The sequence below is a fragment of the Phyllobates terribilis genome, unplaced genomic scaffold, assembly GCF_046119375.1.
Source record: "Phyllobates terribilis strain yellow unplaced genomic scaffold, ASM4611937v1 Scaffold_1__5_contigs__length_1240528914, whole genome shotgun sequence".
Taxonomy (NCBI): domain Eukaryota; kingdom Metazoa; phylum Chordata; class Amphibia; order Anura; family Dendrobatidae; genus Phyllobates; species Phyllobates terribilis.
In genome coordinates, this window is record NW_027362761.1 from 604,122,453 (window position 1) to 604,145,170 (window position 22,718).

The following is a 22,718-nucleotide window of genomic DNA, read 5'->3' on the forward strand; positions in this document are numbered from 1 at the left end:
CTTTTTCTTCTCTCATCAGGGAAGGAAGCATACGGGCAAGTCCAAACACCGCACCTGTGCGCTTTGCGCAGAGGATCTGCCCACCACGTGGGAGAAAAGACTATGTAGCTCTTGTATTGAACAGACAATTTGCGAGGAGACCCCTAAGTTCGCCTCAGAGCTCAGATCCTTTATTAAATCCCAGGTAGAAAATACCTTCAAGTTCCTGCAATAGGGGGGAAGAAACGGGAGAAAACCAGGAATCTGTCCCCGGTATCAGGATCTAGCAGTTCGGACGGGGAGGGGGTAGACTCAGATTCGTTTTTCTTATCTTCGTCCTCATCATCTTCCGGGGGTGGAGGGGGACGTAGCTGTTTCCCTATAGAGGGTACGGACAATTTAATTAAAGCAGTTAGGTCCACCATGGGGTTGGTAGATCCTCGCCCCAAGAGATCGGTCCAGGACATGATGTTCAGTGGCCTGGAACAAAAGAAAAGATCTTTCCCTCTCAATGATAAAGTCCACTCCCTGATTAAAAGAGAATGGAAAAAGCTGGAAAGAAAGGGCCTGTTGTCCCACAAGAGGAAATACCCCTTTGAGGACCCGGTATGTTCATTCTGGGGAAAAGCGCCAAAATTAGTTGTGGCAATAGCTAAAGCCTCTAAAAAATTTTCCCTGCCGTTTGAGGACATGGGGGTACTAAAGGACCCAATGGATAAAAAAGAGGATACCTTCCTAAAAGGGGCTTGGGAGGCCGCAGGGGGAGGGTTAAAACCAACCAGAGGCACAACTTAAAAACAAAACATCCAGGGATAACATACTAGACTCCATCCCAGTAATAAAGTGCGCAGCAGCATTTTTGGCTGATGCGTCAGCCGACTCGGTTAGGCTGGCAGCCAGAGCTGCGGCCTTCTCTAATGCAGCCAGATGGGCCCTCTGGCTTAAATGCTGGCCGAGTGACCACCAAACAAAATCAAAACTGTGTTCCATTCCTTGAGAGGGTGAGTTCCTCTTTTGGACCTACTCTTGATGATATCCTGGACAAGGCTGGGGATAACAAGAAACGTTTCCCTGTCCTATCTAGTACTTCATACAGGAAGTCCTTTCGGAGCAGAAAATTTATACGCAGGAAACACCCCAAAGACCAGGAGAGGTGGGAGGATAGGAAAAAAAAACTAAAGGATTTATATTTAACAGACCCCCCAGTGACAATAGAAAACCCGCCCAATGAGGGTCAGCCCCAGGTGGGGGGGGGGGGCTTATTCATTTCCTCCCAGTCTGGAAAAAGATATCAAACAGCTCCTGGATTTTAGACCTGATAAAAACAGGTCTAAAATTTCAGTTTCACTCCATTCCTGGACGGAACTTTGTCATAACACCCAAGAGGTCATCAGAAGTAGAACAACCAGCACTAGAACAAAAAATTCTAGGTCTAATAGAAAGAGCAGTCCTTCAAGAAGTCCCTGCCCAGGAGAAAGGCGAAGGATTCTACTTCCCTCTGTTCCTAAGAAAAAAAACGGATGGGACTTTCAGGACAATTGTAAACCTGAAAAAATTGAACAAATTTCTGAAGGTTCAAACCTTCAAGATGGAGTCAATAAATTGTCAGTAAAACGGTTGATCCCAGACTGTTTTATGGCTGTCCTGGATCCGAAAGACGCCTACACAGAAATTACCAGAAATTCCTAAGGGTAGCAATATCGATAAAGGGAATAGTCAAACACTACCAGTATACGGCTCTCCCATGCGGTCTAGCTATAGCCCCAAGGGTTTTCACAAAGATAGTGGCGGAGGTAATGGCCCATCTAAGGGAGCAAAACATTCTGATTACCCCATACCTGGATGATTTGCTGATAATAAGCAACTCTTTCAATCATTGCAAGGACTAACTGGCAAGGGACATGGATTCCTTGACGAATTTAGGCTGGCTTCTGAACCTAAAAAAGTCCAAGCTGGAGCCGGACCAAGTGCAAGAGTATCTAGGCATTTTATTAGATTCGAGGAATCAGTAGTGCCGTCTCCCGGCAGGAAAAATTCAGAAAATTATAGCTTGGATATCTCAAGTAAAGGACCACTCCTCTATGACTCTGCGAAAAGCAATGTCCCTTCTAGGTTCCATGACTGCCTGTATTCTGGGGGTCCATTGGGCACAGGTACATACCAGGGACTTAAAATGGGAAATCTTGAGGGCAGAAAAATTGCTAAAAGGGCACTTAGAAGGTCAGCTAACCTGAGGTGTTCCATGGACGATCTCAGTCTCGCAGGTCCTGACTACAGATGCAAGCCCCAGGGGGTGGGGGGCTCACCTAAAAGACCAAATAGCTCAAGGGGTCTGGACAAAGGACTTAAAAGGCGTATCCTCTAACATGAAGGAACTTCTAGTAATACACTTTGCCCTCTCAAAATTTCTAAACACTCTACAGGGACACCATGTAAGAGTGTTCTCGGACAACAGGGTAGTAGTAGCATACTTAAATGACCAGGGGGGGACCCGGTCCCATTCTCTACTACAAGTAACAAAATCCATCCTCCAGTTAGCCGAGAACAATTTGGGGTCACTGTCTGCACTACACATAAAAGGAACAGAAAATCTCACAGCAGACTTCCTGAGCCGAACCCAGCTGAGACAGGGCGAATGGGAGCTGAATCAGTTAGTGTTCAATCAACTCACGGAAATGTGGGCATACCCTTCCACTGACCTATTCGCCACCTGGCAGAACAAAAAAGTAGACATATTCTGCTCGATAAACCCCAAGGGGAACCTAGAAGCACTAGATGCATTTGCAATCCCATGGAACCACCAGCTAGCCTATGCCTTTCCCCTGATCGCACTGATTCCGGCAGTTCCGAGGAAAGTCAGGGAAGACAGGGCAAACGTAATTTTGAAAGCCCCCTTCTGGCCAAAGAGACCCTGGTTTTCCTAGCTGAGGATAATGTCCAACTCCGACCCCTGGGTTCTTCCGGAAATTCCGGATCTCCTTCTCCAGGGACCAGTCCTCCATCCTCAGGTAGCAAATCTACACATGACAGCCTGGATTTTGAGATGGCTCTCTTAAGGGATTGAGGTTTTTCCCCAAATTTGATCTCCACTCTACTACAGAGTAGGAAACCCGTAACCACCAAACTTTATGGTAAAACCTGGAAAAAATTCCTTTCATATTCAGGTTGTAAGGTACAAGGGGAGGTCCCCATTACTTCCATCTTAGAGTTCCTACAAAGGGGGTTAGAACGGGGACTGGTCACAAGCACACTGAAAGTTCAAGTTGTGGCATTAGGAGCCCTATACAACTGCAACCTGGCCAGAAATAGGTGGATATCTAGATTCATCAAGGCATCATCCAGGTCTAGGCCCATCCCCTCCCGGAATACTCCTCCTTGGGACTTAAACTAGTCCTTACAGCCCTAACCAAACATCCCTTTGAACCTTTAGCGGATGCATCTATAAAAACCCTATCTCTTTAGACATCACTCTTAGTAGCTCTCACATCGGCACGAAGAGTTAGCGACTTACAAGCTCTATCAGCAGAGCCCCCCTTCACGCAAATCCTAGAGGACAGGGTGACACTTCGGACTGACCCAGCATACATTCCTAAGGTGGTATCACACTTTCATAGATCGCAGGAGGTCACCCTCCCTTCCTTTTGCCCTAGTCCTAAGAACAGGGAGGAAAAAGACCTACACACTTTAGACATCAGAAGATGCATTATCCAATACTCATAGGCCACACGGGAGTGTAGTAAGGATAGGTCTCTCTTTGTGTGCTTCCAGGGACCTCGGAAGGGACAAAAAGCTTCCAAGGGCACACTGGCAAGATGGATAAGAGACGCCATCTCCCTGGCATACTCGTCAAGAGGGGAAACCGGGACGGAGAATCTAAAAGTTCACTCGACAAGGGCAGTAGCAGCCTCCTGGGCGGAAAAAGCCGGCGCTTCAATAAAACAGATATGTAGAGCTGCAACCTGGTCTTCCCCCTCTACATTCTTTAAACACTACCGACTAGTTCTAACCTCTTCTTCAGACCTTACTTTTAGTAGAAGGGTACTGGAAGCGGTGGTTCCTCCCTAAAAGCCACTTCTCTGCAATTCTCTCCGTGGTGCCGTTATGGGGGAAGGAGAAAGACGTAGTTACTTACCGGTAATGGGATTTCTCAGAGCCCATGACGGCACCCGTACTTTCCCTCCCTTCACGCATGGGTGTACACACTTATTTGTTACTTATATGTAGTCACGAGGTGTGCCTGGTAAGCTCCTTAAAAATGTTACATTTTGTGTTACTAACCTGGAGGTCCTCTCTTTGCTCTGTAAACAACTGATGCGGAAGAGAGGTAACCGCCCTTTTTACCTGTAGGGTTTCTGTCCTTGAAGGGCGGATCCGCTCTCTACGTGGTGCCGTCATGGGCTCTGAGAAATCCCGTTACCGGTAAGACACTACGTCTTTTATTTACAAAAAAAAATTTTCTATTGAATAATTGGTGTGTCAATATATTTATTTTCTTATACAGTTATATGAAAAAGTTTGGGCACCCCTATTAATCTTAAGCTTAATGTTTTTTAAAAATTGGTGTTTTTGCAACAGCTATTTCAGTTTGATATATGTAATAACTGTTGGACACAGTAATGTTTCTGCCTTGAAATGAGGTTTATTGTACTAACAGAAAATGTGCAATCTGCATTCAAACAAAATTTGACAGGTGCATAAGTATGGGCACCTCACCAGAAAAGTGACATTAATATTTAGTAGATCCTCCTTTTGCAAAAATAACAACCTTTAGTCGCTTCCTCTAGCTTTTAATGAGTTCCTGGATCCTGGATGAAGGTATTTTTGACCATTCCTCTTTGCAAAACAATTCCAGTTCAGTTAAGTTTGATGGTCGTCGAGCATGGACAGCCCTCTTCAATTGATCCCACAGATGTATGTTCAATGATATTCAGGTCTGGGGACTGGGATGGCCATTCCAGAACATTGTAATTGTTTCTCTGCATGAATGCCTGAGTAGATTTGCAGCGGTGTTTTGGATCATTGTCTTGCTGAAAGATCCATCCCCTGTGTAACCTCAACTTTGTCACTGATTCTTGAACATTATTGTCAAGAATCTGCTGATACTGAGTGGAATCCATGCGTCCCTCAAGTTTAACAAGATTCCCGGTGCCGGCATTGGCCACACAGCCCCAAAGCATGATGGAACCTCCACCAAATTTTACTGTGGGTAACAAGTGTTTTTCTTGGAATGCTGTGTTTTTTTGCCGCCATGCATAACGCCTTTTAGTATGACCAAACAACTCAATCTTGGTTTCATCAGTCCACAGAACCTTCTTCCAAAAAGAAATTGGCTTCTCCAAATGTGCTTCTGCATACCTTAGCCGACTCTGTTTGTGGCGTGCTTGCAGAAACGGCTTCTTTCGCATCACTCTCCCATACAGCTTCTCCTTGTGCAAAGTGCATTGTATAGTTGACCGATGCACAGTGACACCATCTGTAGCAAGTTGATGCTGCAGCTCTCTGGAGGTGGTCTGAGGATTGTCCTTGACTGATCTCACCATTCTTCTTCTCTGCCTTTCTGATGTTTTTCTTGGCCTGCCACTTCTGGCCTTAACAAGAACTGTCCCTGTGTTCTTCCATTTCCTTACTATGTTTCTCACAGTGGAAACTCACAGGTTAAATCTCTGAGACCGCTTTTTGTATCCTTCCCCTGAACAACTATGTTGAATAATCTTTGTTTTCAGATCATTTGACAGTTGTTTTGAGGAGCCCATGATGCCACTCTTCAGAGGAGATTCAAACAGGAGAACAACTTGCAAGTGGCCACTTTAAGTAGCTTTTCTCATGATTGCATTCACCTGGCTATGAAGTTCAAAGCTCAATGAGGTTACAAAACCAAAAAAGTGCTTTAGTAAGTCAGTAAAAAGTAGGTAGGAGTATTTAAAACAAGAAAATGATAAGGGTGCCCATACTTATGCACCTGTCAAGTTTTGTTTGAATGCAGATTGCACATTTTCTGTTAGTACAATAAACCTCATTTCAAGGCAGAAACATTACTGTGTCCAACAGTTATTACATATATCAAACTGAAATAGCTGTTGCAAACACACCAATTTTTAAAAAACATTAAGCTTAAGATTAATAGGGGTGCCCAAACTTTTTCATATAACTGTATATGATCTTTATCTACTTACTATGGAGTATACGCTCCCTCTAGTGTGTTTTTCCTTGATATGATTAAATTAAATGGTTAAATGGTTTTAATGATGGCTAATAAAGGTAATTATTTCTGATTATTGATGGTTATGCTTCCATTTTCTATGCAGGTTTTTGTTGGAGTAACGAAGTGCCCTTTATTCTAAATATTGTCTAAGATAGGTTTATCTGTCACCTACCAAGTTGGTTAATGAACGTCCCTAAAAGCCAGTACCTGAGATTATACTGTAACTGCAGTAACACACATGACTATGACAATGAAGCAAAAAGATTGACCGCCAAGTTTATCACTAAGGGTTACAACAGTGATCTTCTAGAAAAACACACAGGCTATTATTAAAAAAAACTCACAAAGACCTATTGCAGGAATCAAAACCACAAAACACTAACAAGGTGGGTGATGTGGACGAACCAATCATCACCCAATTCAACTCAAATACTAATTTTTTTTTTTTTAAAAAATCGTAAATAAATACTGGGGCATCCTAAAGGAAAATAAAATCATTGGGGATAAGTTACCCACTCATCCCCGGTTCATATTTAGAGAGGCCTGCAATATTGGGAATCTCATTGCCCCCTCAGTCCAGGAATCACGGACAGTTGGAAATACCAGCCTCTTCTCCGCACTCACTCAGGCTTTTTTACTTGCAAAAAAATGCCGGGTATGCAAGACGTTAGACACAAAAAAACACTTGAGTTTCAATAAAGGAAACACGGATATTAAAATTATAGATCACATAACCTGCAGTACAAAGGGTGTAATCTACTGTTTAAAATGCCCATGCACCAAGTTATATGTAGGACACACGAAACGCCCTTTATACAAATGTATTGGTGAACATTTGCGGAACATAAAAAATAAGTTTTGTGGCCATCCTCTCTCAAAACACTACACAGAAAAACATGGGGGATTGGTGGTTGGTACAGAATTATGGGGAATTCAAAAAGTTCATAGTCACTGGTGTGGAGGAGACTTCATAGAGCAGATGTCACGCGCTGAAAGCAAGTGGATCTTTGACTTAGATAAAGTTAAACCAAAAGGACTGAATAACGAAGCTGAACTTTTTGCCTTCCAATGATTGACACCACTCGAGCTTGCATTTAATGATCTAACTACCATACTTGGACCATCCCTGAAGAAGGAAACCGTAGTTTTCCGAAACGTGTAGGATTTTTGGTCCAAGCAGCTATCCGTACTACTCTGAGAGTGTGACGTCACGAACAATTTGACTCACTGCGGGTCTCTGGCAGCTTTCCTCCCAAGGCGGATCTACTTCGAAAGCGCGCGCTAATGGCCGGAGCACCACTCAAACAGTTTGAAGCTACATGCTCAACTTGGTCATCCGGACCTTGGACTAGCAGCATGAGGTACATCTCATATTCACCGCTCTGCAAGCGAAATTAACTCTTTGAGAGGCACTCTTTGTGAGGTGTGATTCAACAGTCTGAGCTAATTACCACTCTTGCATGTAGCTATCTTTTATAACATCTACTTAGTGTCCTCTGAGGATCCATTACTGATTCACTAACTCTATGCACATTCACATTTATGCATATTGGCACAAGTAGATATAACAACTAAACGACTCCTTAATTAGCACTGCTGGTCCTATTAACAGCAAATCATATGTATTAATATTTATTTTTCTTACACTAGTCATATGGTGGCTTTGTGACATTATTTGCAGCTAATGGGCACCTGTTAATATTCGCGCCGCTGTCAATCTCTCCTTTGGAAAAAAAAAATGTTAATGTTTACACACAAATTTCATGAGATATGGGATGGATTCTTACTTGGGGTGAATGTCACCCCCATGGCCATCCCACTCAAGTGTATAAAAAAAGTGATATTTTTTAAGCACAAGATAAAATAAAAGTTATATGTTTGAGGTTTATTTTCTTTAGGAACTTCAGGAATTCATAGTTTCTAAATCTAATAGACATGAATATGATCTGTTAATCTTTAGACATCAGTAATCAGACTGAAATCAATGTGATAAAGGAATCATTCAGAGCTAATCCTGCATGTAAGCAAATATCAACATGCAGCATTTCAATGCAAGTTAGGTCAATGCACGTTAGCATCTCCATAGCTGGTAGCTACAACCTCACACCCAATGTATTCAACCCTTTATTGTCTATTCACATGCAATTACAGGAATGTTAACTGACCATACACTGAGATTGGGAAGTGAACAGAAACTACATGACTGGTAGGATGGAAGGCACAGGTAGTTTATATGTAATTACCAGAGTGTTCACTAACTGCAGACTGAGATTAGGGGGAGTGTGAAGAAAGGATAGAAACAAAAGTGTCTGAATTCCACCTGAACACAGTCAATAATGTTCCACAATATACAGGGTAGGCCATTTATATGGATACACCTAAATAAAATGGGAATGGTTGGTGATATCAACTTCCTGTTTGTGGCACATTACTATATGGGAGGGGGAAAACTTTTCCAGATGGGTGGTGGCCATTTTGAAGTCGGCCATTTTGGAACCAACTTAATTGTTTTCAATGGGAAGAGGGTCATGTGACACATCAAACTTATTGAGAATTTCATAAGAAAAACAATGGTGTGCTTGGTTTTAACGTAACTTTATTCTTTCATGAGTTATTTACAAGTTTCTCTTTGTTTACAGCCATTGACATGTCGCAGAGGTTAACACGTGAGGAGCGTATAGAAATTGTGTTGATGTCTGGTGAACGCAGTACCCGGGTCATTGCAGCAGATTTCAATGCAAGACACCGTACGAGACCACCCATCTCCCATGATACAGTTAGCAAACTGCTTGCCAAATTTTGTGAAACAGGTTCAGTGTTGGATTTGCCAAAATGTGGACGCAAGAAAACTGTCACTAATGAAGAAACATCAGTGGCTGTCCTAGCTTCATTCAGCAAGAGCCCACAGCGTAGCACTCGCCGCATGTCACTGGAGAGTGGCATCAGTCGAACATCCCTTCGGCGGATATTAGCTACTCACAAATGCCACCCTTACAAAATCCAGCTGCTGCAGCATCTCAGCGAGGATGACCCAGATCGGCGCACTGAATTTGCAGAATGGGCAAAACAAAAATTGGAACAGAACCCTCAGTTTACACAGAACATTATGATCAGTGATGAGGCAAACTTTTTTGTGAATGGAGAAGTTACCAAACAAAACCACCACTATTGGTCTGACACTAACCCACAGTGGATAGATCCCTCCAAGACTGTTGGAACACAAAAACTGATTGTACGGTGTGGTATATGGGGTACAAAGATAGTGGGGAAAAAAGGGAGCATGGACCGCACCTCCAAAAATCATACATTTGATCTAATGCCTCTTCGGCAAAAATATATATAACTGAACATGAGGTTCTTAGTTTAACATTCTGATCAGACTGTATGAAGCCCACTGACACATCACGGCAAACCTCGTAGTGGGTCCTAACATTTCCTACCTGAACGGGAGCGGAGCCGTGCGCCAACCACCGCTACAGCGACAATGCACGAGCAGGGCGGGCGGCCTGGTGCCTCACAGCACCCATGCTGCAAGACCGAGTCCCCATGACTACAGGCCACGCCGCCCCACAGGCACAAAACCACAGAAACAATGGCCGATACACTGCACCAACACCACAAGAAAGGAGCATTGTGACTCACCTTCCTTAAGCTCTCATGTGAGAGCAAAAATAGGCTAGACTCTCTTTGCAGTCTCCTGCTAATTAAAATCACCTGTGCCAAATGGGAGGAGTGCTGGTCCAAGAAAGAAAAAAGAATATTGAATGCAAAAAAAGGGAGCATGGACCGCACCTCCAAAAATCAAACATCCTTTTTTTTGCATTGCATATTCTTTCCCTTTTCTTGGACCAGCACTCCTCCCATTTGGCACAGGTGATTTTAATTAGCAGGAGACTGCAAAGAGGGTCTAGCCTATTTTTGTTCTCATTTGAGAGCTTGAGGAAGGTGAGTCACAATGCTCCTTTCTTGTGGTGTTGGTGCAGTGTGTCGGCCATTGTTGCTGTGGTCTTGTGCTTGTGGGGCGGCGTGGCCTGGAGTCATGGGGACTCGGTCTTGCAGCATGGGTGCTGTGAGGCACCAGGCCGCCCGCCCTGCTGGTGCATTGTCACTGTGGCGGTGGTTGGCGCACGACTCGGCTCCCGCTCAGGTAGGAAATGTTAGGACCCACTACGAGGTTTGCCGTGACGTGGCAATGGGCTTCATACAGTCTGATCAGAATGTTAAACTAAGAACCTCATGTTCAGTTATATATATTTTTGCTGAGAGGCATTAGATCAAATGTATGATTTTTGGAGGTGCGGTTCATGCTCCTTTTTTTTGCATTACAAAGATAGTGGGGCCATTCTTCATCAATGGAAACCTCAATGCCACTGGATATGTGAAATTGCTACATGATGATGTGTTGCTCTCTTTATGCACTGAAGATGGCACGTTCCCTGAGTTTTTCCAACAAGATGGTGCACCACCACATTATGGGTGTCAGGTCCGAGCATTCCTACATGAACAGTTTCCTGGAAAGTGGATTGGTTGTTGTGGGCCAGTTGAATGGCCACCAAGGTCTCCTGATCTGACCCCCTTAAACTTTTATCTTTGGGGTCGTCTGAAGGCAATTGTCTATGCTGTGAAGATACGAGATGTGCAGTATCTGAAACAATGGATACTGGAAGCCTGTGCTAGCATTTCTTCTGCAGTGTTGCTATCAGTGTATCAAGAGTGGGAGAAGAGGGTTGCATTGACAATCCAACACAATGGGCAGCATTTTGAACACATTTTATAAGAGGTCATAAACTTGTAAATAACTCATGAAAGAATAAAGTGACGTTAAAACTAAGCACACCATTGTTTTTCTTATAAAATTTTCAATATGTTTGATGTCACATGACCCTCTTCCCATTGAAAAAAATAAAGTTGAATCCAAAATGGCCGACTTCAAAATGACCGCCATGGTCACCACCCATCTGGAAAAGCTTCCCCCCTCCCATATACTAATGTGCCACAAACAGGGAGATGATATCACCAACCATTCCCATTTTATTTAGGTGTATCCATATAAATGGCCCACCCTGTAGATCAATGTATCAGCATTTCACTATTTGGTCACATGAATTAATAAAATGGAGATATTTCTGAATCATGCTCATAGATTTCTTTAAGCCCCATGTAAATGAAATTTTTGCAATAAATCTGCCACATCTGAATATTTTTTTACTCAAGTCATATATCGTCATGACATCTTATTTTTAACGGAGCCATTATCAATATGATAAATTCTGACAGATCCTAATGTCTTACAATGGAAGTTGTCAGATTTCTATCTTAGTTGTGATGTTTTATCTTTTTGAAGCAGTGATATATTATTGAAGCATCCTAACCACTGTAGCCCAGACATTATGGAAAACCACTTTCAGAGCTCCCTATGATCCATTACTAGTGATACTGCTATTATCTGTTCAAAGTCTTCTAAGCAGCCAGTGATGGCGATATTTCATCTTCTTCTCTGTGTTAGAATCTTAGTGACGTCCTTCACATGTACAGGTATGAGCTGGAACTGAATAATGACATCACCTAATCCCCGAAACAGATATCCAGGATTAACCGAAAGTAACTAATGGCAAAGCAATTGACTTCCAGCATTCAGGCGCCGGTGATGTGGAAATCAATCTGCTAGGACTAGTTTACACACTTTAGTAATGGCAATAATTCAACGCTTCTTCTTATTCGGATATAGTTCCTGGTCATGAATGGGGAGCACATTTCATCAGGACAGGTGGTGATTATTTGATTTTCCAATGAAGTTAAAATCATAGTCAGAGATTCGTAGATTTAATGGGTAATAACTAGGAAGAGGATTTTCAAAAACTGGGACAAGTCTAGGGTTATGTTTAGACACTTAGCTCCACCTTTGACTTCAGTCTATAGGAACATTATTAAAATACAAATTCACTGAATGCCCAATAAAGTATAAAAAAACTTGTGAATTGACTCTCAACCAATCAGAGAACTCATAGACTTGTGTGTCTCATTTACACCCCTTATATAAACCAGTCCTTGTATACTCTGGTCAGTGATTTTCTCTGCTTTCAGAGACCACGTCTACCTTGAGGACACTTTGACTTGGCTTTTTTCTTTTCCCTTACAACTTCTAAGGGAAACAATGGCCTTCAGCGTACAAAATGTGGATCTTATCCAGGAAAGACTTGTTTGCATTGCTTCCCAATGTACAGTAGAGATAGATCTACAGGAGAACTTCCATGTGTTACAGAAGCTTGGGAATGGGGGCTATGGCTCTGTGCTCATGGTACAGGACAAGAAAACAGGTCAGCGTGGTCAATTATCTATCACTATAGATATGGAATTATGTTAAGATCATTACAAGATGGTATATCCATGGTTTAGATATAATGGAGGAGTTTTATATATTGTCCATGCATTTAGGTACATGGAAAAATGGGGTAAATCGTCCCAAATTTATCAGAAATGTGTATTTGACTTAACAAAATCTTACTTATATCTCATATTAGAATCATAGTTGAAGAATCAATGAGTAAGAGGACATGTTCACAATAATTTTGGTAGTTTTATTTAGACTAATGAGAAAAACACTATAAAGACCTATATGTGATACAAGGAATTCTGTTTCGTTTATCAATAGATCAAAAAATGGCATTGAAGGTTCTGAACAAGAATAAAACAACTGAATTTGCCTTTCTCATGGAGTTCAGCATGTCCTTCTTCCTCTCCTTCCATCCCAACATCATCGGAACTTATGGCATTGCCTTCAAGACATGTGACCACTTTGCCTTTCCTTTGGAGCTGGCGATGGGTGACCTGTCTTCTTTCATTACACCTCATGTAAGTTGAAGTCCCTGAATTACCCAGAAAACTACAATCCTAATATTCTTCGTTCCTGTAATATTGTCGTGTTGACTTTATTTATTTCTCTATTCCAGAATGGACTCCCAGAAGACACAGTAAAGAGATGTGCAGTGCAGCTCTCCAGTGCCCTGGAATTCATAGACAGTAAAGGGTTGGTGCATCTGGATATCAAGCCCAGAAATATCTTGGTGTTTGAGAAGGATTGCCACTGTATCAAAATTACAGACTTCGGCCTCTCATGTGTCAAAGGGTCAATGATGAAAAAACGGTTTGGCACCATCTCATATATGGCTCCGGAGATGACACAACTTCCTGACATGGACACTTTGCGAGTGGACTACGCCTTGGATGTATGGGCCTTAAGGATTGTTCTCTACCGCTTGCTCACCGGAGACTTGCCCTGGCAGTCCGCAGTTTCCACAGACAATGGTTACTGTAGTTTTGTTGAATGGCAAAAATTTGAGAGTGTTGGGCCACCGTCACCATGGAGCAGATTTCCACGTGGAGTACTAAAGATGTTCAGTGGACTTTTAGCCATAGATTGTAATAAGAGAAGTAAATCGACTGATGTATTGACCTTCTTGGGTGAATGTTGGAAATAAATCTCACAATAAACCAATTTTTTTTAACTGCTCTATATATTGTATTATTGCAATCCTCAAAATGTGTAAATGTATTGTTTTACTATTATGCTTTGTCAACTACAAAATAGCACAATTCACAGTGAATTTCAGGAATGAGAAAGTGACTTTTTTCTCATCCCATGTAGATTCAGATTGTCTTTTCCTTTGATTTGCAGTACAAATATTTCTACAAAAAATGGGCTTTATTTGAATCTGCTCCAATAAGGAAAAATTATCCATAGCATGCACGTACGCCTTTCCTTAATTTGCAGTATTGATCTATGAGTTTAATAATTTCACAATTTCATGTGTGGATGTCCTAACTTTAACTTTTTTTATATACATATAGTAAAGCATTAAACAAATCCTCTAAAACTCTGCATATTTCAACTGCAATATAAGCTAACAAACACAATCTAACATCTTTGTACAAAAAAATATTAATGTTGGTTGAAAAATGTAGTTAGATATGCGATGGATATTTACTTGGGGTGAATGTTACCCCCCATGGCCATCCCACTCAAGTGTATAAAAAGTGATATTTTAAAACACAAAATAAAACAAAAGTTATATGTTTGAGGTTTATTTTCTTTAGGAATTCACAGTTTTTCCATCTAATGGAAATTAATATGCTCTATTACTCTTTAGACATCAGTAATCTTATTTATTTATTTTACTCACTTATATAGCGCCATTAATTCCACAGCGCTTCACAGACAATATTGACACTGTCCCCCATTGGGGCTCACAATCTAAATTCCCTATCAGTATGTCTTAGGAGTGTGGGAAGAAAACAGAGAAGCCAGAAGAAACCCATGCAAACACGGGGAGAACATACAAACTCTTTGCAGATGTTGTCCTTGGTGGGTTTTGAACCCAGGACCCCAGCGCTGCAAGGCTGCAGTGCTATCCACAGAGCCACTGTGCTTCCCTATTTACTTGGGGTGAATGTCACCCCCATGGCCTTCCCACTCAAGTGTATATAAAGTGATATTTTTAAAACACAAGATGAAATAAAAGTTATATGTTTGATGTTTATTTTCTTTAGGAACTTCAGGAATTCATAGTTTCTAAATCTAATAGGCATGAATATGCTTTGTTAATCTTTAGACATCAGTAATCAGACTGAAATCAATGTGATAAAGGAATCATTCAGAGCTAATCCTGCATGTAAGCAAATATCAACATGCAGCATTTCAATGCAAGTTAGGTCAATGCACGTTAGCATCTCCATAGCTGGTAGCTACAACCTCACACCCAATGTATTCAACCCTCTATTGTCTATTCACATGCAATTACAGGAGTGTCAACTGACCATACACTGAAATTGGGAAGTGAACAGAAACTAAATGACTGGTAAGGTGCAAGGCACAGGTACTTTAAATGTCTTTACCAGAGTGTCCACTAACTGTAGACAAGTCTACAAGAACATTATTGAAATGCAAATTCACTGAAAGTTCAATAAAGAATACAAAACTTGTGAATTGACTCTCAACCAATTAGACAACTCATAGACTTGTGTGCCTCATTTTCACCCCTTATATAAACCAATCCTTGTATTCTCTGGTCAGTGATTTTCTCTGCTTTCAGGGACGACTTCTACCTTGAGGACACTTTGACTTGGCCTTTTTCTTTTCCCTTACAACTTCTAAGGGAAACAATGGCCTTCAGCGTACAAAATGTGGATCTTATCCAGGAAAGACTTGTTTGCATTGCTTCCCAATGTACAGTAGAGATAGATCTACAGGAGAACTTCCATGTGTTACAGAAGCTTGGGAATGGGGGCTATGGCTCTGTGCTCATGGTACAGGACAAGAAAACAGGTCAGTGTGGTCAATTATCTATCACTATAGATATGGAATTATGTTAAGATCATTACAAGATGGTATATCCATGGTTTAGATATAATGGAGGAGTTTTATATATTGTCCATGCATTTAGGTACATGGAAAAATGGGGTAAATCGTCCCAAATTTATCAGAAATGTGTATTTGACTTAACAAAATCTTACTTCTATCTCATATTAGAATCATAGTTGAAGAATCAATGAGTAAGAGGACATGTTCACAATAATTTTGGTAGTTTTATTTAGACTAATGAGAAAAACACTATAAAGACCTATATGTGATACAAGGAATTCTGTTTCTTTTATCAATAGATCAAAAAATGGCATTGAAGGTTCTGAACAAGAATAAAACAACTGAATTTGCCTTTCTCATGGAGTTCAGCATGTCCTTCTTCCTCTCCTTCCATCCCAACATCATCGGAACTTATGGCATTGCCTTCAAGACATGTGACCACTTTGCCTTTCCTTTGGAGCTGGCGATGGGTGACCTGTCTTCTCTCATTACACCTCATGTAAGTTGAAGTCCCTGAATTACCCAGAAAACTACAATCCTAATATTCTTCGTTCCTGTAATATTGTCGTGTTGACTTTATTTATTTCTCTATTCCAGAATGGACTCCCAGAAGACACAGTAAAGAGATGTGCAGTGCAGCTCTCCAGTGCCCTGGAATTCATAGACAGTAAAGGGTTGGTGCATCTGGATATCAAGCCCAGAAATATCTTGGTGTTTGATAAGGATTGCCACTGTATCAAAATTACAGACTTCGGCCTCTCATGTGTCAAAGGGTCAATGATGAAAAAACGGTTTGGCACCATCTCATATATGGCTCCGGAGATGACACAACTTCCTGACATGGACGCTTTGCGAGTGGACTACGCCTTGGATGTATGGGCCTTAGGGATTGTTCTCTACCGCTTGCTCACCGGAGACTTGCCCTGGCAGTCCGCAGTTTCCACAGACAATGGTTACTGTAGTTTTGTTGAATGGCAAAAATTTGAGAGTGTTGGGCCACCGTCACCATGGAGCAGATTTCCACGTGGAGTACTAAAGATGTTCAGTGGACTTTTAGCCATAGATTGTAATAAGAGAAGTAAATCGACTGATGTATTGACCTTCTTGGGTGAATGTTGGAAATAAATCTCACAATAAACCAATTTTTTTTAACTACTCTATATATTGTATTATTGCAATCCTCAAAATGTGTAAATGTATTGTTTTACTATTATGCTTTGTCAACTACAAAATAGCACAATTCACAGTGAATTTCAGGAATGAGAAAGTGACTTTTTTCTCATCCCATGTAGATTCAGATTGTCTTTTCCTTTGATTTGCAGTACAAATATTTCTACAAAAAATGGGCTTTATTTGAATCTGCTCCAATAAGGAAAAATTATCCATAGCATGCACGTACGCCTTTCCTTAATTTGCAGTATTGATCTATGAGTTTAATAATTTCACAATTTCATGTGTGGATGTCCTAACTTTAACTTTTTTTATATACATATAGTAAAGCATTAAACAAATCCTCTAAAACTCTGCATATTTCAACTGCAATATAAGCTAACAAACACAATCTAACATCTTTATACAAAAAAATATTAATGTTGGTTGAAAAATGTAGTTAGATATGCGATGGATATTTACTTGGGGTGAATGTTACCCCCCATGGCCATCCCACTCAAGTGTATAAAAAGTGATATTTTAAAACACAAAATAAAACAAAAGTTATATGTTTGAGGTTTATTTTCTTTAGGAATTCACAGTTTTTCCATCTAATGGAAATTAATATGCTCTGTTACTCTTTAGACATCAGTAATCTTATTTATTTATTTTACTCACTTATATAGCGCCATTAATTCCACAGCGCTTCACAGACAATATTGACACTGTCCCCCATTGGGGCTCACAATCTAAATTCCCTATCAGTATGTCTTAGGAGTGTGGGAAGAAAACAGAGAAGCCGGAAGAAACCCATGCAAACACGGGGAGAACATACAAACTCTTTGCAGATGTTGTCCTTGGTGGGTTTTGAACCCAGGACCCCAGCGCTGCGAGGCTGCAGTGCTATCCACAGAGCCACTGTGCTTCCCTATTTACTTGGGGTGAATGTCACCCCCATGGCCTTCCCACTCAAGTGTATATAAAGTGATATTTTTAAAACACAAGATGAAATAAAAGTTATATGTTTGATGTTTATTTTCTTTAGGAACTTCAGGAATTCATAGTTTCTAAATCTAATAGGCATGAATATGCTTTGTTAATCTTTAGACATCAGTAATCAGACTGAAATCAATGTGATAAAGGAATCATTCAGAGCTAATCCTGCAAGTAAGCAAATATCAACATGCAGCATTTCAATGCAAGTTAGGTCAATGCACGTTAGCATCTCCATAGCTGGTAGCTACAACCTCACACCCAATGTATTCAACCCTCTATTGTCTATTCACATGCAATTACAGGAGTGTCAACTGACCATACACTGAAATTGGGAAGTGAACAGAAACTAAATGACTGGTAAGGTGCAAGGCACAGGTACTTTAAATGTCTTTACCAGAGTGTCCACTAACTGTAGACAAGTCTACAAGAACATTATTGAAATGCAAATTCACTGAAAGTTCAATAAAGAATACAAAACTTGTGAATTGACTCTCAACCAATTAGACAACTCATAGACTTGTGTGCCTCATTTTCACCCCTTATATAAACCAATCCTTGTATTCTCTGGTCAGTGATTTTCTCTGCTTTCAGGGACGACTTCTACCTTGAGGACACTTTGACTTGGCTTTTTTCTTTTCCCTTACAACTTCTAAGGGAAACAATGGCCTTCAGCGTACAAAATGTGGATCTTATCCAGGAAAGACTTGTTTGCATTGCTTCCCAATGTACAGTAGAGATAGATCTACAGGAGAACTTCCATGTGTTACAGAAGCTTGGGAATGGGGGCTATGGCTCTGTGCTCATGGTACAGGACAAGAAAACAGGTCAGTGTGGTCAATTATCTATCACTATAGATATGGAATTATGTTAAGATCATTACAAGATGGTATATCCATGGTTTAGATATAATGGAGGAGTTTTATATATTGTCCATGCATTTAGGTACATGGAAAAATGGGGTAAATCGTCCCAAATTTATCAGAAATGTGTATTTGACTTAACAAAATCTTACTTCTATCTCATATTAGAATCATAGTTGAAGAATCAATGAGTAAGAGGACATGTTCACAATAATTTTGGTAGTTTTATTTAGACTAATGAGAAAAACACTACAAAGACCTATATGTGATACAAGGAATTCTGTTTCTTTTATCAATAGATCAAAAAATGGCATTGAAGGTTCTGAACAAGAATAAAACAACTGAATTTGCCTTTCTCATGGAGTTCAGCATGTCCTTCTTCCTCTCCTTCCATCCCAACATCATCGGAACTTATGGCATTGCCTTCAAGACATGTGACCACTTTGCCTTTCCTTTGGAGCTGGCGATGGGTGACCTGTCTTCTTTCATTACACCTCATGTAAGTTGAAGTCCCTGAATTACCCAGAAAACTACAATCCTAATATTCTTCGTTCCTGTAATATTGTCGTGTTGACTTTATTTATTTCTCTATTCCAGAATGGACTCCCAGAAGACACAGTAAAGAGATGTGCAGTGCAGCTCTCCAGTGCCCTGGAATTCATAGACAGTAAAGGGTTGGTGCATCTGGATATCAAGCCCAGAAATATCTTGGTGTTTGATAAGGATTGCCACTGTATCAAAATTAGAGACTTCGGCCTCTCATGTGTCAAAGGGTCAATGATGAAAAAACGGTTTGGCACCATCTCATATATGGCTCCGGAGATGACACAACTTCCTGACATGGACGCTTTGCGAGTGGACTACGCCTTGGATGTATGGGCCTTAGGGATTGTTCTCTACCGCTTGCTCACCGGAGACTTGCCCTGGCAGTCCGCAGTTTCCACAGACAATGGTTACTGTAGTTTTGTTGAATGGCAAAAATTTGAGAGTGTTGGGCCACCGTCACCATGGAGCAGATTTCCACGTGGAGTACTAAAGATGTTCAGTGGACTTTTAGCCATAGATTGTAATAAGAGAAGTAAATCGACTGATGTATTGACCTTCTTGGGTGAATGTTGGAAATAAATCTCACAATAAACCAATTTTTTTTAACTACTCTATATATTGTATTATTGCAATCCTCAAAATGTGTAAATGTATTGTTTTACTATTATGCTTTGTCAACTACAAAATAGCACAATTCACAGTGAATTTCAGGAATGAGAAAGTGACTTTTTTCTCATCCCATGTAGATTCAGATTGTCTTTTCCTTTGATTTGCAGTACAAATATTTTTACAAAAAATGGGCTTTATTTGAATCTGCTCCAATAAGGAAAAATTATCCATAGCATGCACGTACGCCTTTCCTTAATTTGCAGTATTGATCTATGAGTTTAATAATTTCACAATTTCATGTGTGGATGTCCTAACTTTAACTTTTTTTATATACATATAGTAAAGCATTAAACAAATCCTCTAAAACTCTGCATATTTCAACTGCAATATAAGCTAACAAACACAATCTAACATCTTTATACAAAAAAATATTAATGTTGGTTGAAAAATGTAGTTAGATATGCGATGGATATTTACTTGGGGTGAATGTTACCCCCCATGGCCATCCCACTCAAGTGTATAAAAAGTGATATTTTAAAACACAAAATAAAACAAAAGTTATATGTTTGAGGTTTATTTTCTTTAGGAATTCACAGTTTTTCCATCTAATGGAAATTAATATGCTCTGTTACTCTTTAGACATCAGTAATCTTATTTATTTATTTTACTCACTTATATAGCGCCATTAATTCCACAGCGCTTCACAGACAATATTGACACTGTCCCCCATTGGGGCTCACAATCTAAATTCCCTATCAGTATGTCTTAGGAGTGTGGGAAGAAAACAGAGAAGCCGGAAGAAACCCATGCAAACACGGGGAGAACATACAAACTCTTTGCAGATGTTGTCCTTGGTGGGTTTTGAACCCAGGACCCCAGCGCTGCGAGGCTGCAGTGCTATCCACAGAGCCACTGTGCTTCCCTATTTACTTGGGGTGAATGTCACCCCCATGGCCTTCCCACTCAAGTGTATATAAAGTGATATTTTTAAAACACAAGATGAAATAAAAGTTATATGTTTGATGTTTATTTTCTTTAGGAACTTCAGGAATTCATAGTTTCTAAATCTAATAGGCATGAATATGCTTTGTTAATCTTTAGACATCAGTAATCAGACTGAAATCAATGTGATAAAGGAATCATTCAGAGCTAATCCTGCATGTAAGCAAATATCAACATGCAGCATTTCAATGCAAGTTAGGTCAATGCACGTTAGCATCTCCATAGCTGGTAGCTACAACCTCACACCCAATGTATTCAACCCTCTATTGTCTATTCACATGCAATTACAGGAGTGTCAACTGACCATACACTGAAATTGGGAAGTGAACAGAAACTAAATGACTGGTAAGGTGCAAGGCACAGGTACTTTAAATGTCTTTACCAGAGTGTCCACTAACTGTAGACAAGTCTACAAGAACATTATTGAAATGCAAATTCACTGAAAGTTCAATAAAGAATACAAAACTTGTGAATTGACTCTCAACCAATTAGACAACTCATAGACTTGTGTGCCTCATTTTCACCCCTTATATAAACCAATCCTTGTATTCTCTGGTCAGTGATTTTCTCTGCTTTCAGGGACGACTTCTACCTTGAGGACACTTTGACTTGGCCTTTTTCTTTTCCCTTACAACTTCTAAGGGAAACAATGGCCTTCAGCGTACAAAATGTGGATCTTATCCAGGAAAGACTTGTTTGCATTGCTTCCCAATGTACAGTAGAGATAGATCTACAGGAGAACTTCCATGTGTTACAGAAGCTTGGGAATGGGGGCTATGGCTCTGTGCTCATGGTACAGGACAAGAAAACAGGTCAGTGTGGTCAATTATCTATCACTATAGATATGGAATTATGTTAAGATCATTACAAGATGGTATATCCATGGTTTAGATATAATGGAGGAGTTTTATATATTGTCCATGCATTTAGGTACATGGAAAAATGGGGTAAATCGTCCCAAATTTATCAGAAATGTGTATTTGACTTAACAAAATCTTACTTCTATCTCATATTAGAATCATAGTTGAAGAATCAATGAGTAAGAGGACATGTTCACAATAATTTTGGTAGTTTTATTTAGACTAATGAGAAAAACACTATAAAGACCTATATGTGATACAAGGAATTCTGTTTCTTTTATCAATAGATCAAAAAATGGCATTGAAGGTTCTGAACAAGAATAAAACAACTGAATTTGCCTTTCTCATGGAGTTCAGCATGTCCTTCTTCCTCTCCTTCCATCCCAACATCATCGGAACTTATGGCATTGCCTTCAAGACATGTGACCACTTTGCCTTTCCTTTGGAGCTGGCGATGGGTGACCTGTCTTCTCTCATTACACCTCATGTAAGTTGAAGTCCCTGAATTACCCAGAAAACTACAATCCTAATATTCTTCGTTCCTGTAATATTGTCGTGTTGACTTTATTTATTTCTCTATTCCAGAATGGACTCCCAGAAGACACAGTAAAGAGATGTGCAGTGCAGCTCTCCAGTGCCCTGGAATTCATAGACAGTAAAGGGTTGGTGCATCTGGATATCAAGCCCAGAAATATCTTGGTGTTTGATAAGGATTGCCACTGTATCAAAATTAGAGACTTCGGCCTCTCATGTGTCAAAGGGTCAATGATGAAAAAACGGTTTGGCACCATCTCATATATGGCTCCGGAGATGACACAACTTCCTCACATGGACGCTTTGCGAGTGGACTACGCCTTGGATGTATGGGCCTTAGGGATTGTTCTCTACCGCTTGCTCACCGGAGACTTGCCCTGGCAGTCCGCAGTTTCCACAGACAATGGTTACTGTAGTTTTGTTGAATGGCAAAAATTTGAGAGTGTTGGGCCACCGTCACCATGGAGCAGATTTCCACGTGGAGTACTAAAGATGTTCAGTGGACTTTTAGCCATAGATTGTAATAAGAGAAGTAAATCGACTGATGTATTGACCTTCTTGGGTGAATGTTGGAAATAAATCTCACAATAAACCAATTTTTTTTAACTACTCTATATATTGTA

The 22,718-nt window shown here is 40.4% G+C and overlaps 4 protein-coding genes across 4 annotated transcripts; all 4 read left to right on the plus strand.

Moving 5' to 3' along the window:
* Nucleotides 1-402: 402 nt before the first annotated feature.
* On the plus strand, nucleotides 403-13,659 carry LOC141151297 (serine/threonine-protein kinase SBK1-like). The gene is made up of 5 exons (XM_073637048.1): nucleotides 403-585; nucleotides 11,688-11,716; nucleotides 12,266-12,498; nucleotides 12,834-13,033; nucleotides 13,132-13,659. The coding sequence occupies exons 1-5, from the start codon at nucleotides 403-405 to the stop codon at nucleotides 13,657-13,659; spliced, it is 1,173 nt and encodes a 390-aa protein (XP_073493149.1).
* A 495-nt stretch (nucleotides 13,660-14,154) lies between these two features.
* On the plus strand, nucleotides 14,155-16,664 carry LOC141151452 (serine/threonine-protein kinase SBK1-like). Its single transcript, XM_073637060.1, has 4 exons — nucleotides 14,155-14,171; nucleotides 15,271-15,503; nucleotides 15,839-16,038; nucleotides 16,137-16,664. The coding sequence occupies exons 1-4, from the start codon at nucleotides 14,155-14,157 to the stop codon at nucleotides 16,662-16,664; spliced, it is 978 nt and encodes a 325-aa protein (XP_073493161.1).
* Nucleotides 16,665-18,345: 1,681 nt separating this feature from the next.
* On the plus strand, nucleotides 18,346-19,669 carry LOC141151609 (serine/threonine-protein kinase SBK1-like). Its single transcript, XM_073637069.1, has 3 exons — nucleotides 18,346-18,508; nucleotides 18,844-19,043; nucleotides 19,142-19,669. The coding sequence occupies exons 1-3, from the start codon at nucleotides 18,346-18,348 to the stop codon at nucleotides 19,667-19,669; spliced, it is 891 nt and encodes a 296-aa protein (XP_073493170.1).
* Nucleotides 19,670-20,164: 495 nt separating this feature from the next.
* Nucleotides 20,165-22,674, plus strand: LOC141151766 (serine/threonine-protein kinase SBK1-like). Its single transcript, XM_073637082.1, has 4 exons — nucleotides 20,165-20,181; nucleotides 21,281-21,513; nucleotides 21,849-22,048; nucleotides 22,147-22,674. Exons 1-4 carry the CDS (start codon nucleotides 20,165-20,167, stop codon nucleotides 22,672-22,674), a joined length of 978 nt encoding a protein of 325 aa, XP_073493183.1.
* The last annotated feature ends 44 nt before the right edge of the window (nucleotides 22,675-22,718 follow it).

Bases quoted from the DNA above. Each gene is read 5' to 3' on its own strand.
- LOC141151609 (XM_073637069.1), top strand. From the start codon at position 18,346: ATGGCCTTCAGCGTACAAAATGTGGATCTTATCCAGGAAAGACTTGTT. The intron at 18,509-18,843 runs GTCAGTGTGGTC...TTTTATCAATAG, and splicing joins GGTACAGGACAAGAAAACAG to ATCAAAAAATGGCATTGAAG. The intron at 19,044-19,141 runs GTAAGTTGAAGT...TCTCTATTCCAG, and splicing joins CTTCTTTCATTACACCTCAT to AATGGACTCCCAGAAGACAC.
- LOC141151766 (XM_073637082.1), top strand. The intron at 21,514-21,848 runs GTCAGTGTGGTC...TTTTATCAATAG, and splicing joins GGTACAGGACAAGAAAACAG to ATCAAAAAATGGCATTGAAG. The intron at 22,049-22,146 runs GTAAGTTGAAGT...TCTCTATTCCAG, and splicing joins CTTCTCTCATTACACCTCAT to AATGGACTCCCAGAAGACAC.
- LOC141151297 (XM_073637048.1), top strand. From the start codon at position 403: ATGGGGTTGGTAGATCCTCGCCCCAAGAGATCGGTCCAGGACATGATG. The intron at 586-11,687 runs GTATGTTCATTC...TCTCTGTGTTAG, and splicing joins AATACCCCTTTGAGGACCCG to AATCTTAGTGACGTCCTTCA. The intron at 11,717-12,265 runs GTATGAGCTGGA...CTCTGCTTTCAG, and splicing joins GACGTCCTTCACATGTACAG to AGACCACGTCTACCTTGAGG.
- LOC141151452 (XM_073637060.1), top strand. The intron at 15,504-15,838 runs GTCAGTGTGGTC...TTTTATCAATAG, and splicing joins GGTACAGGACAAGAAAACAG to ATCAAAAAATGGCATTGAAG. The intron at 16,039-16,136 runs GTAAGTTGAAGT...TCTCTATTCCAG, and splicing joins CTTCTCTCATTACACCTCAT to AATGGACTCCCAGAAGACAC.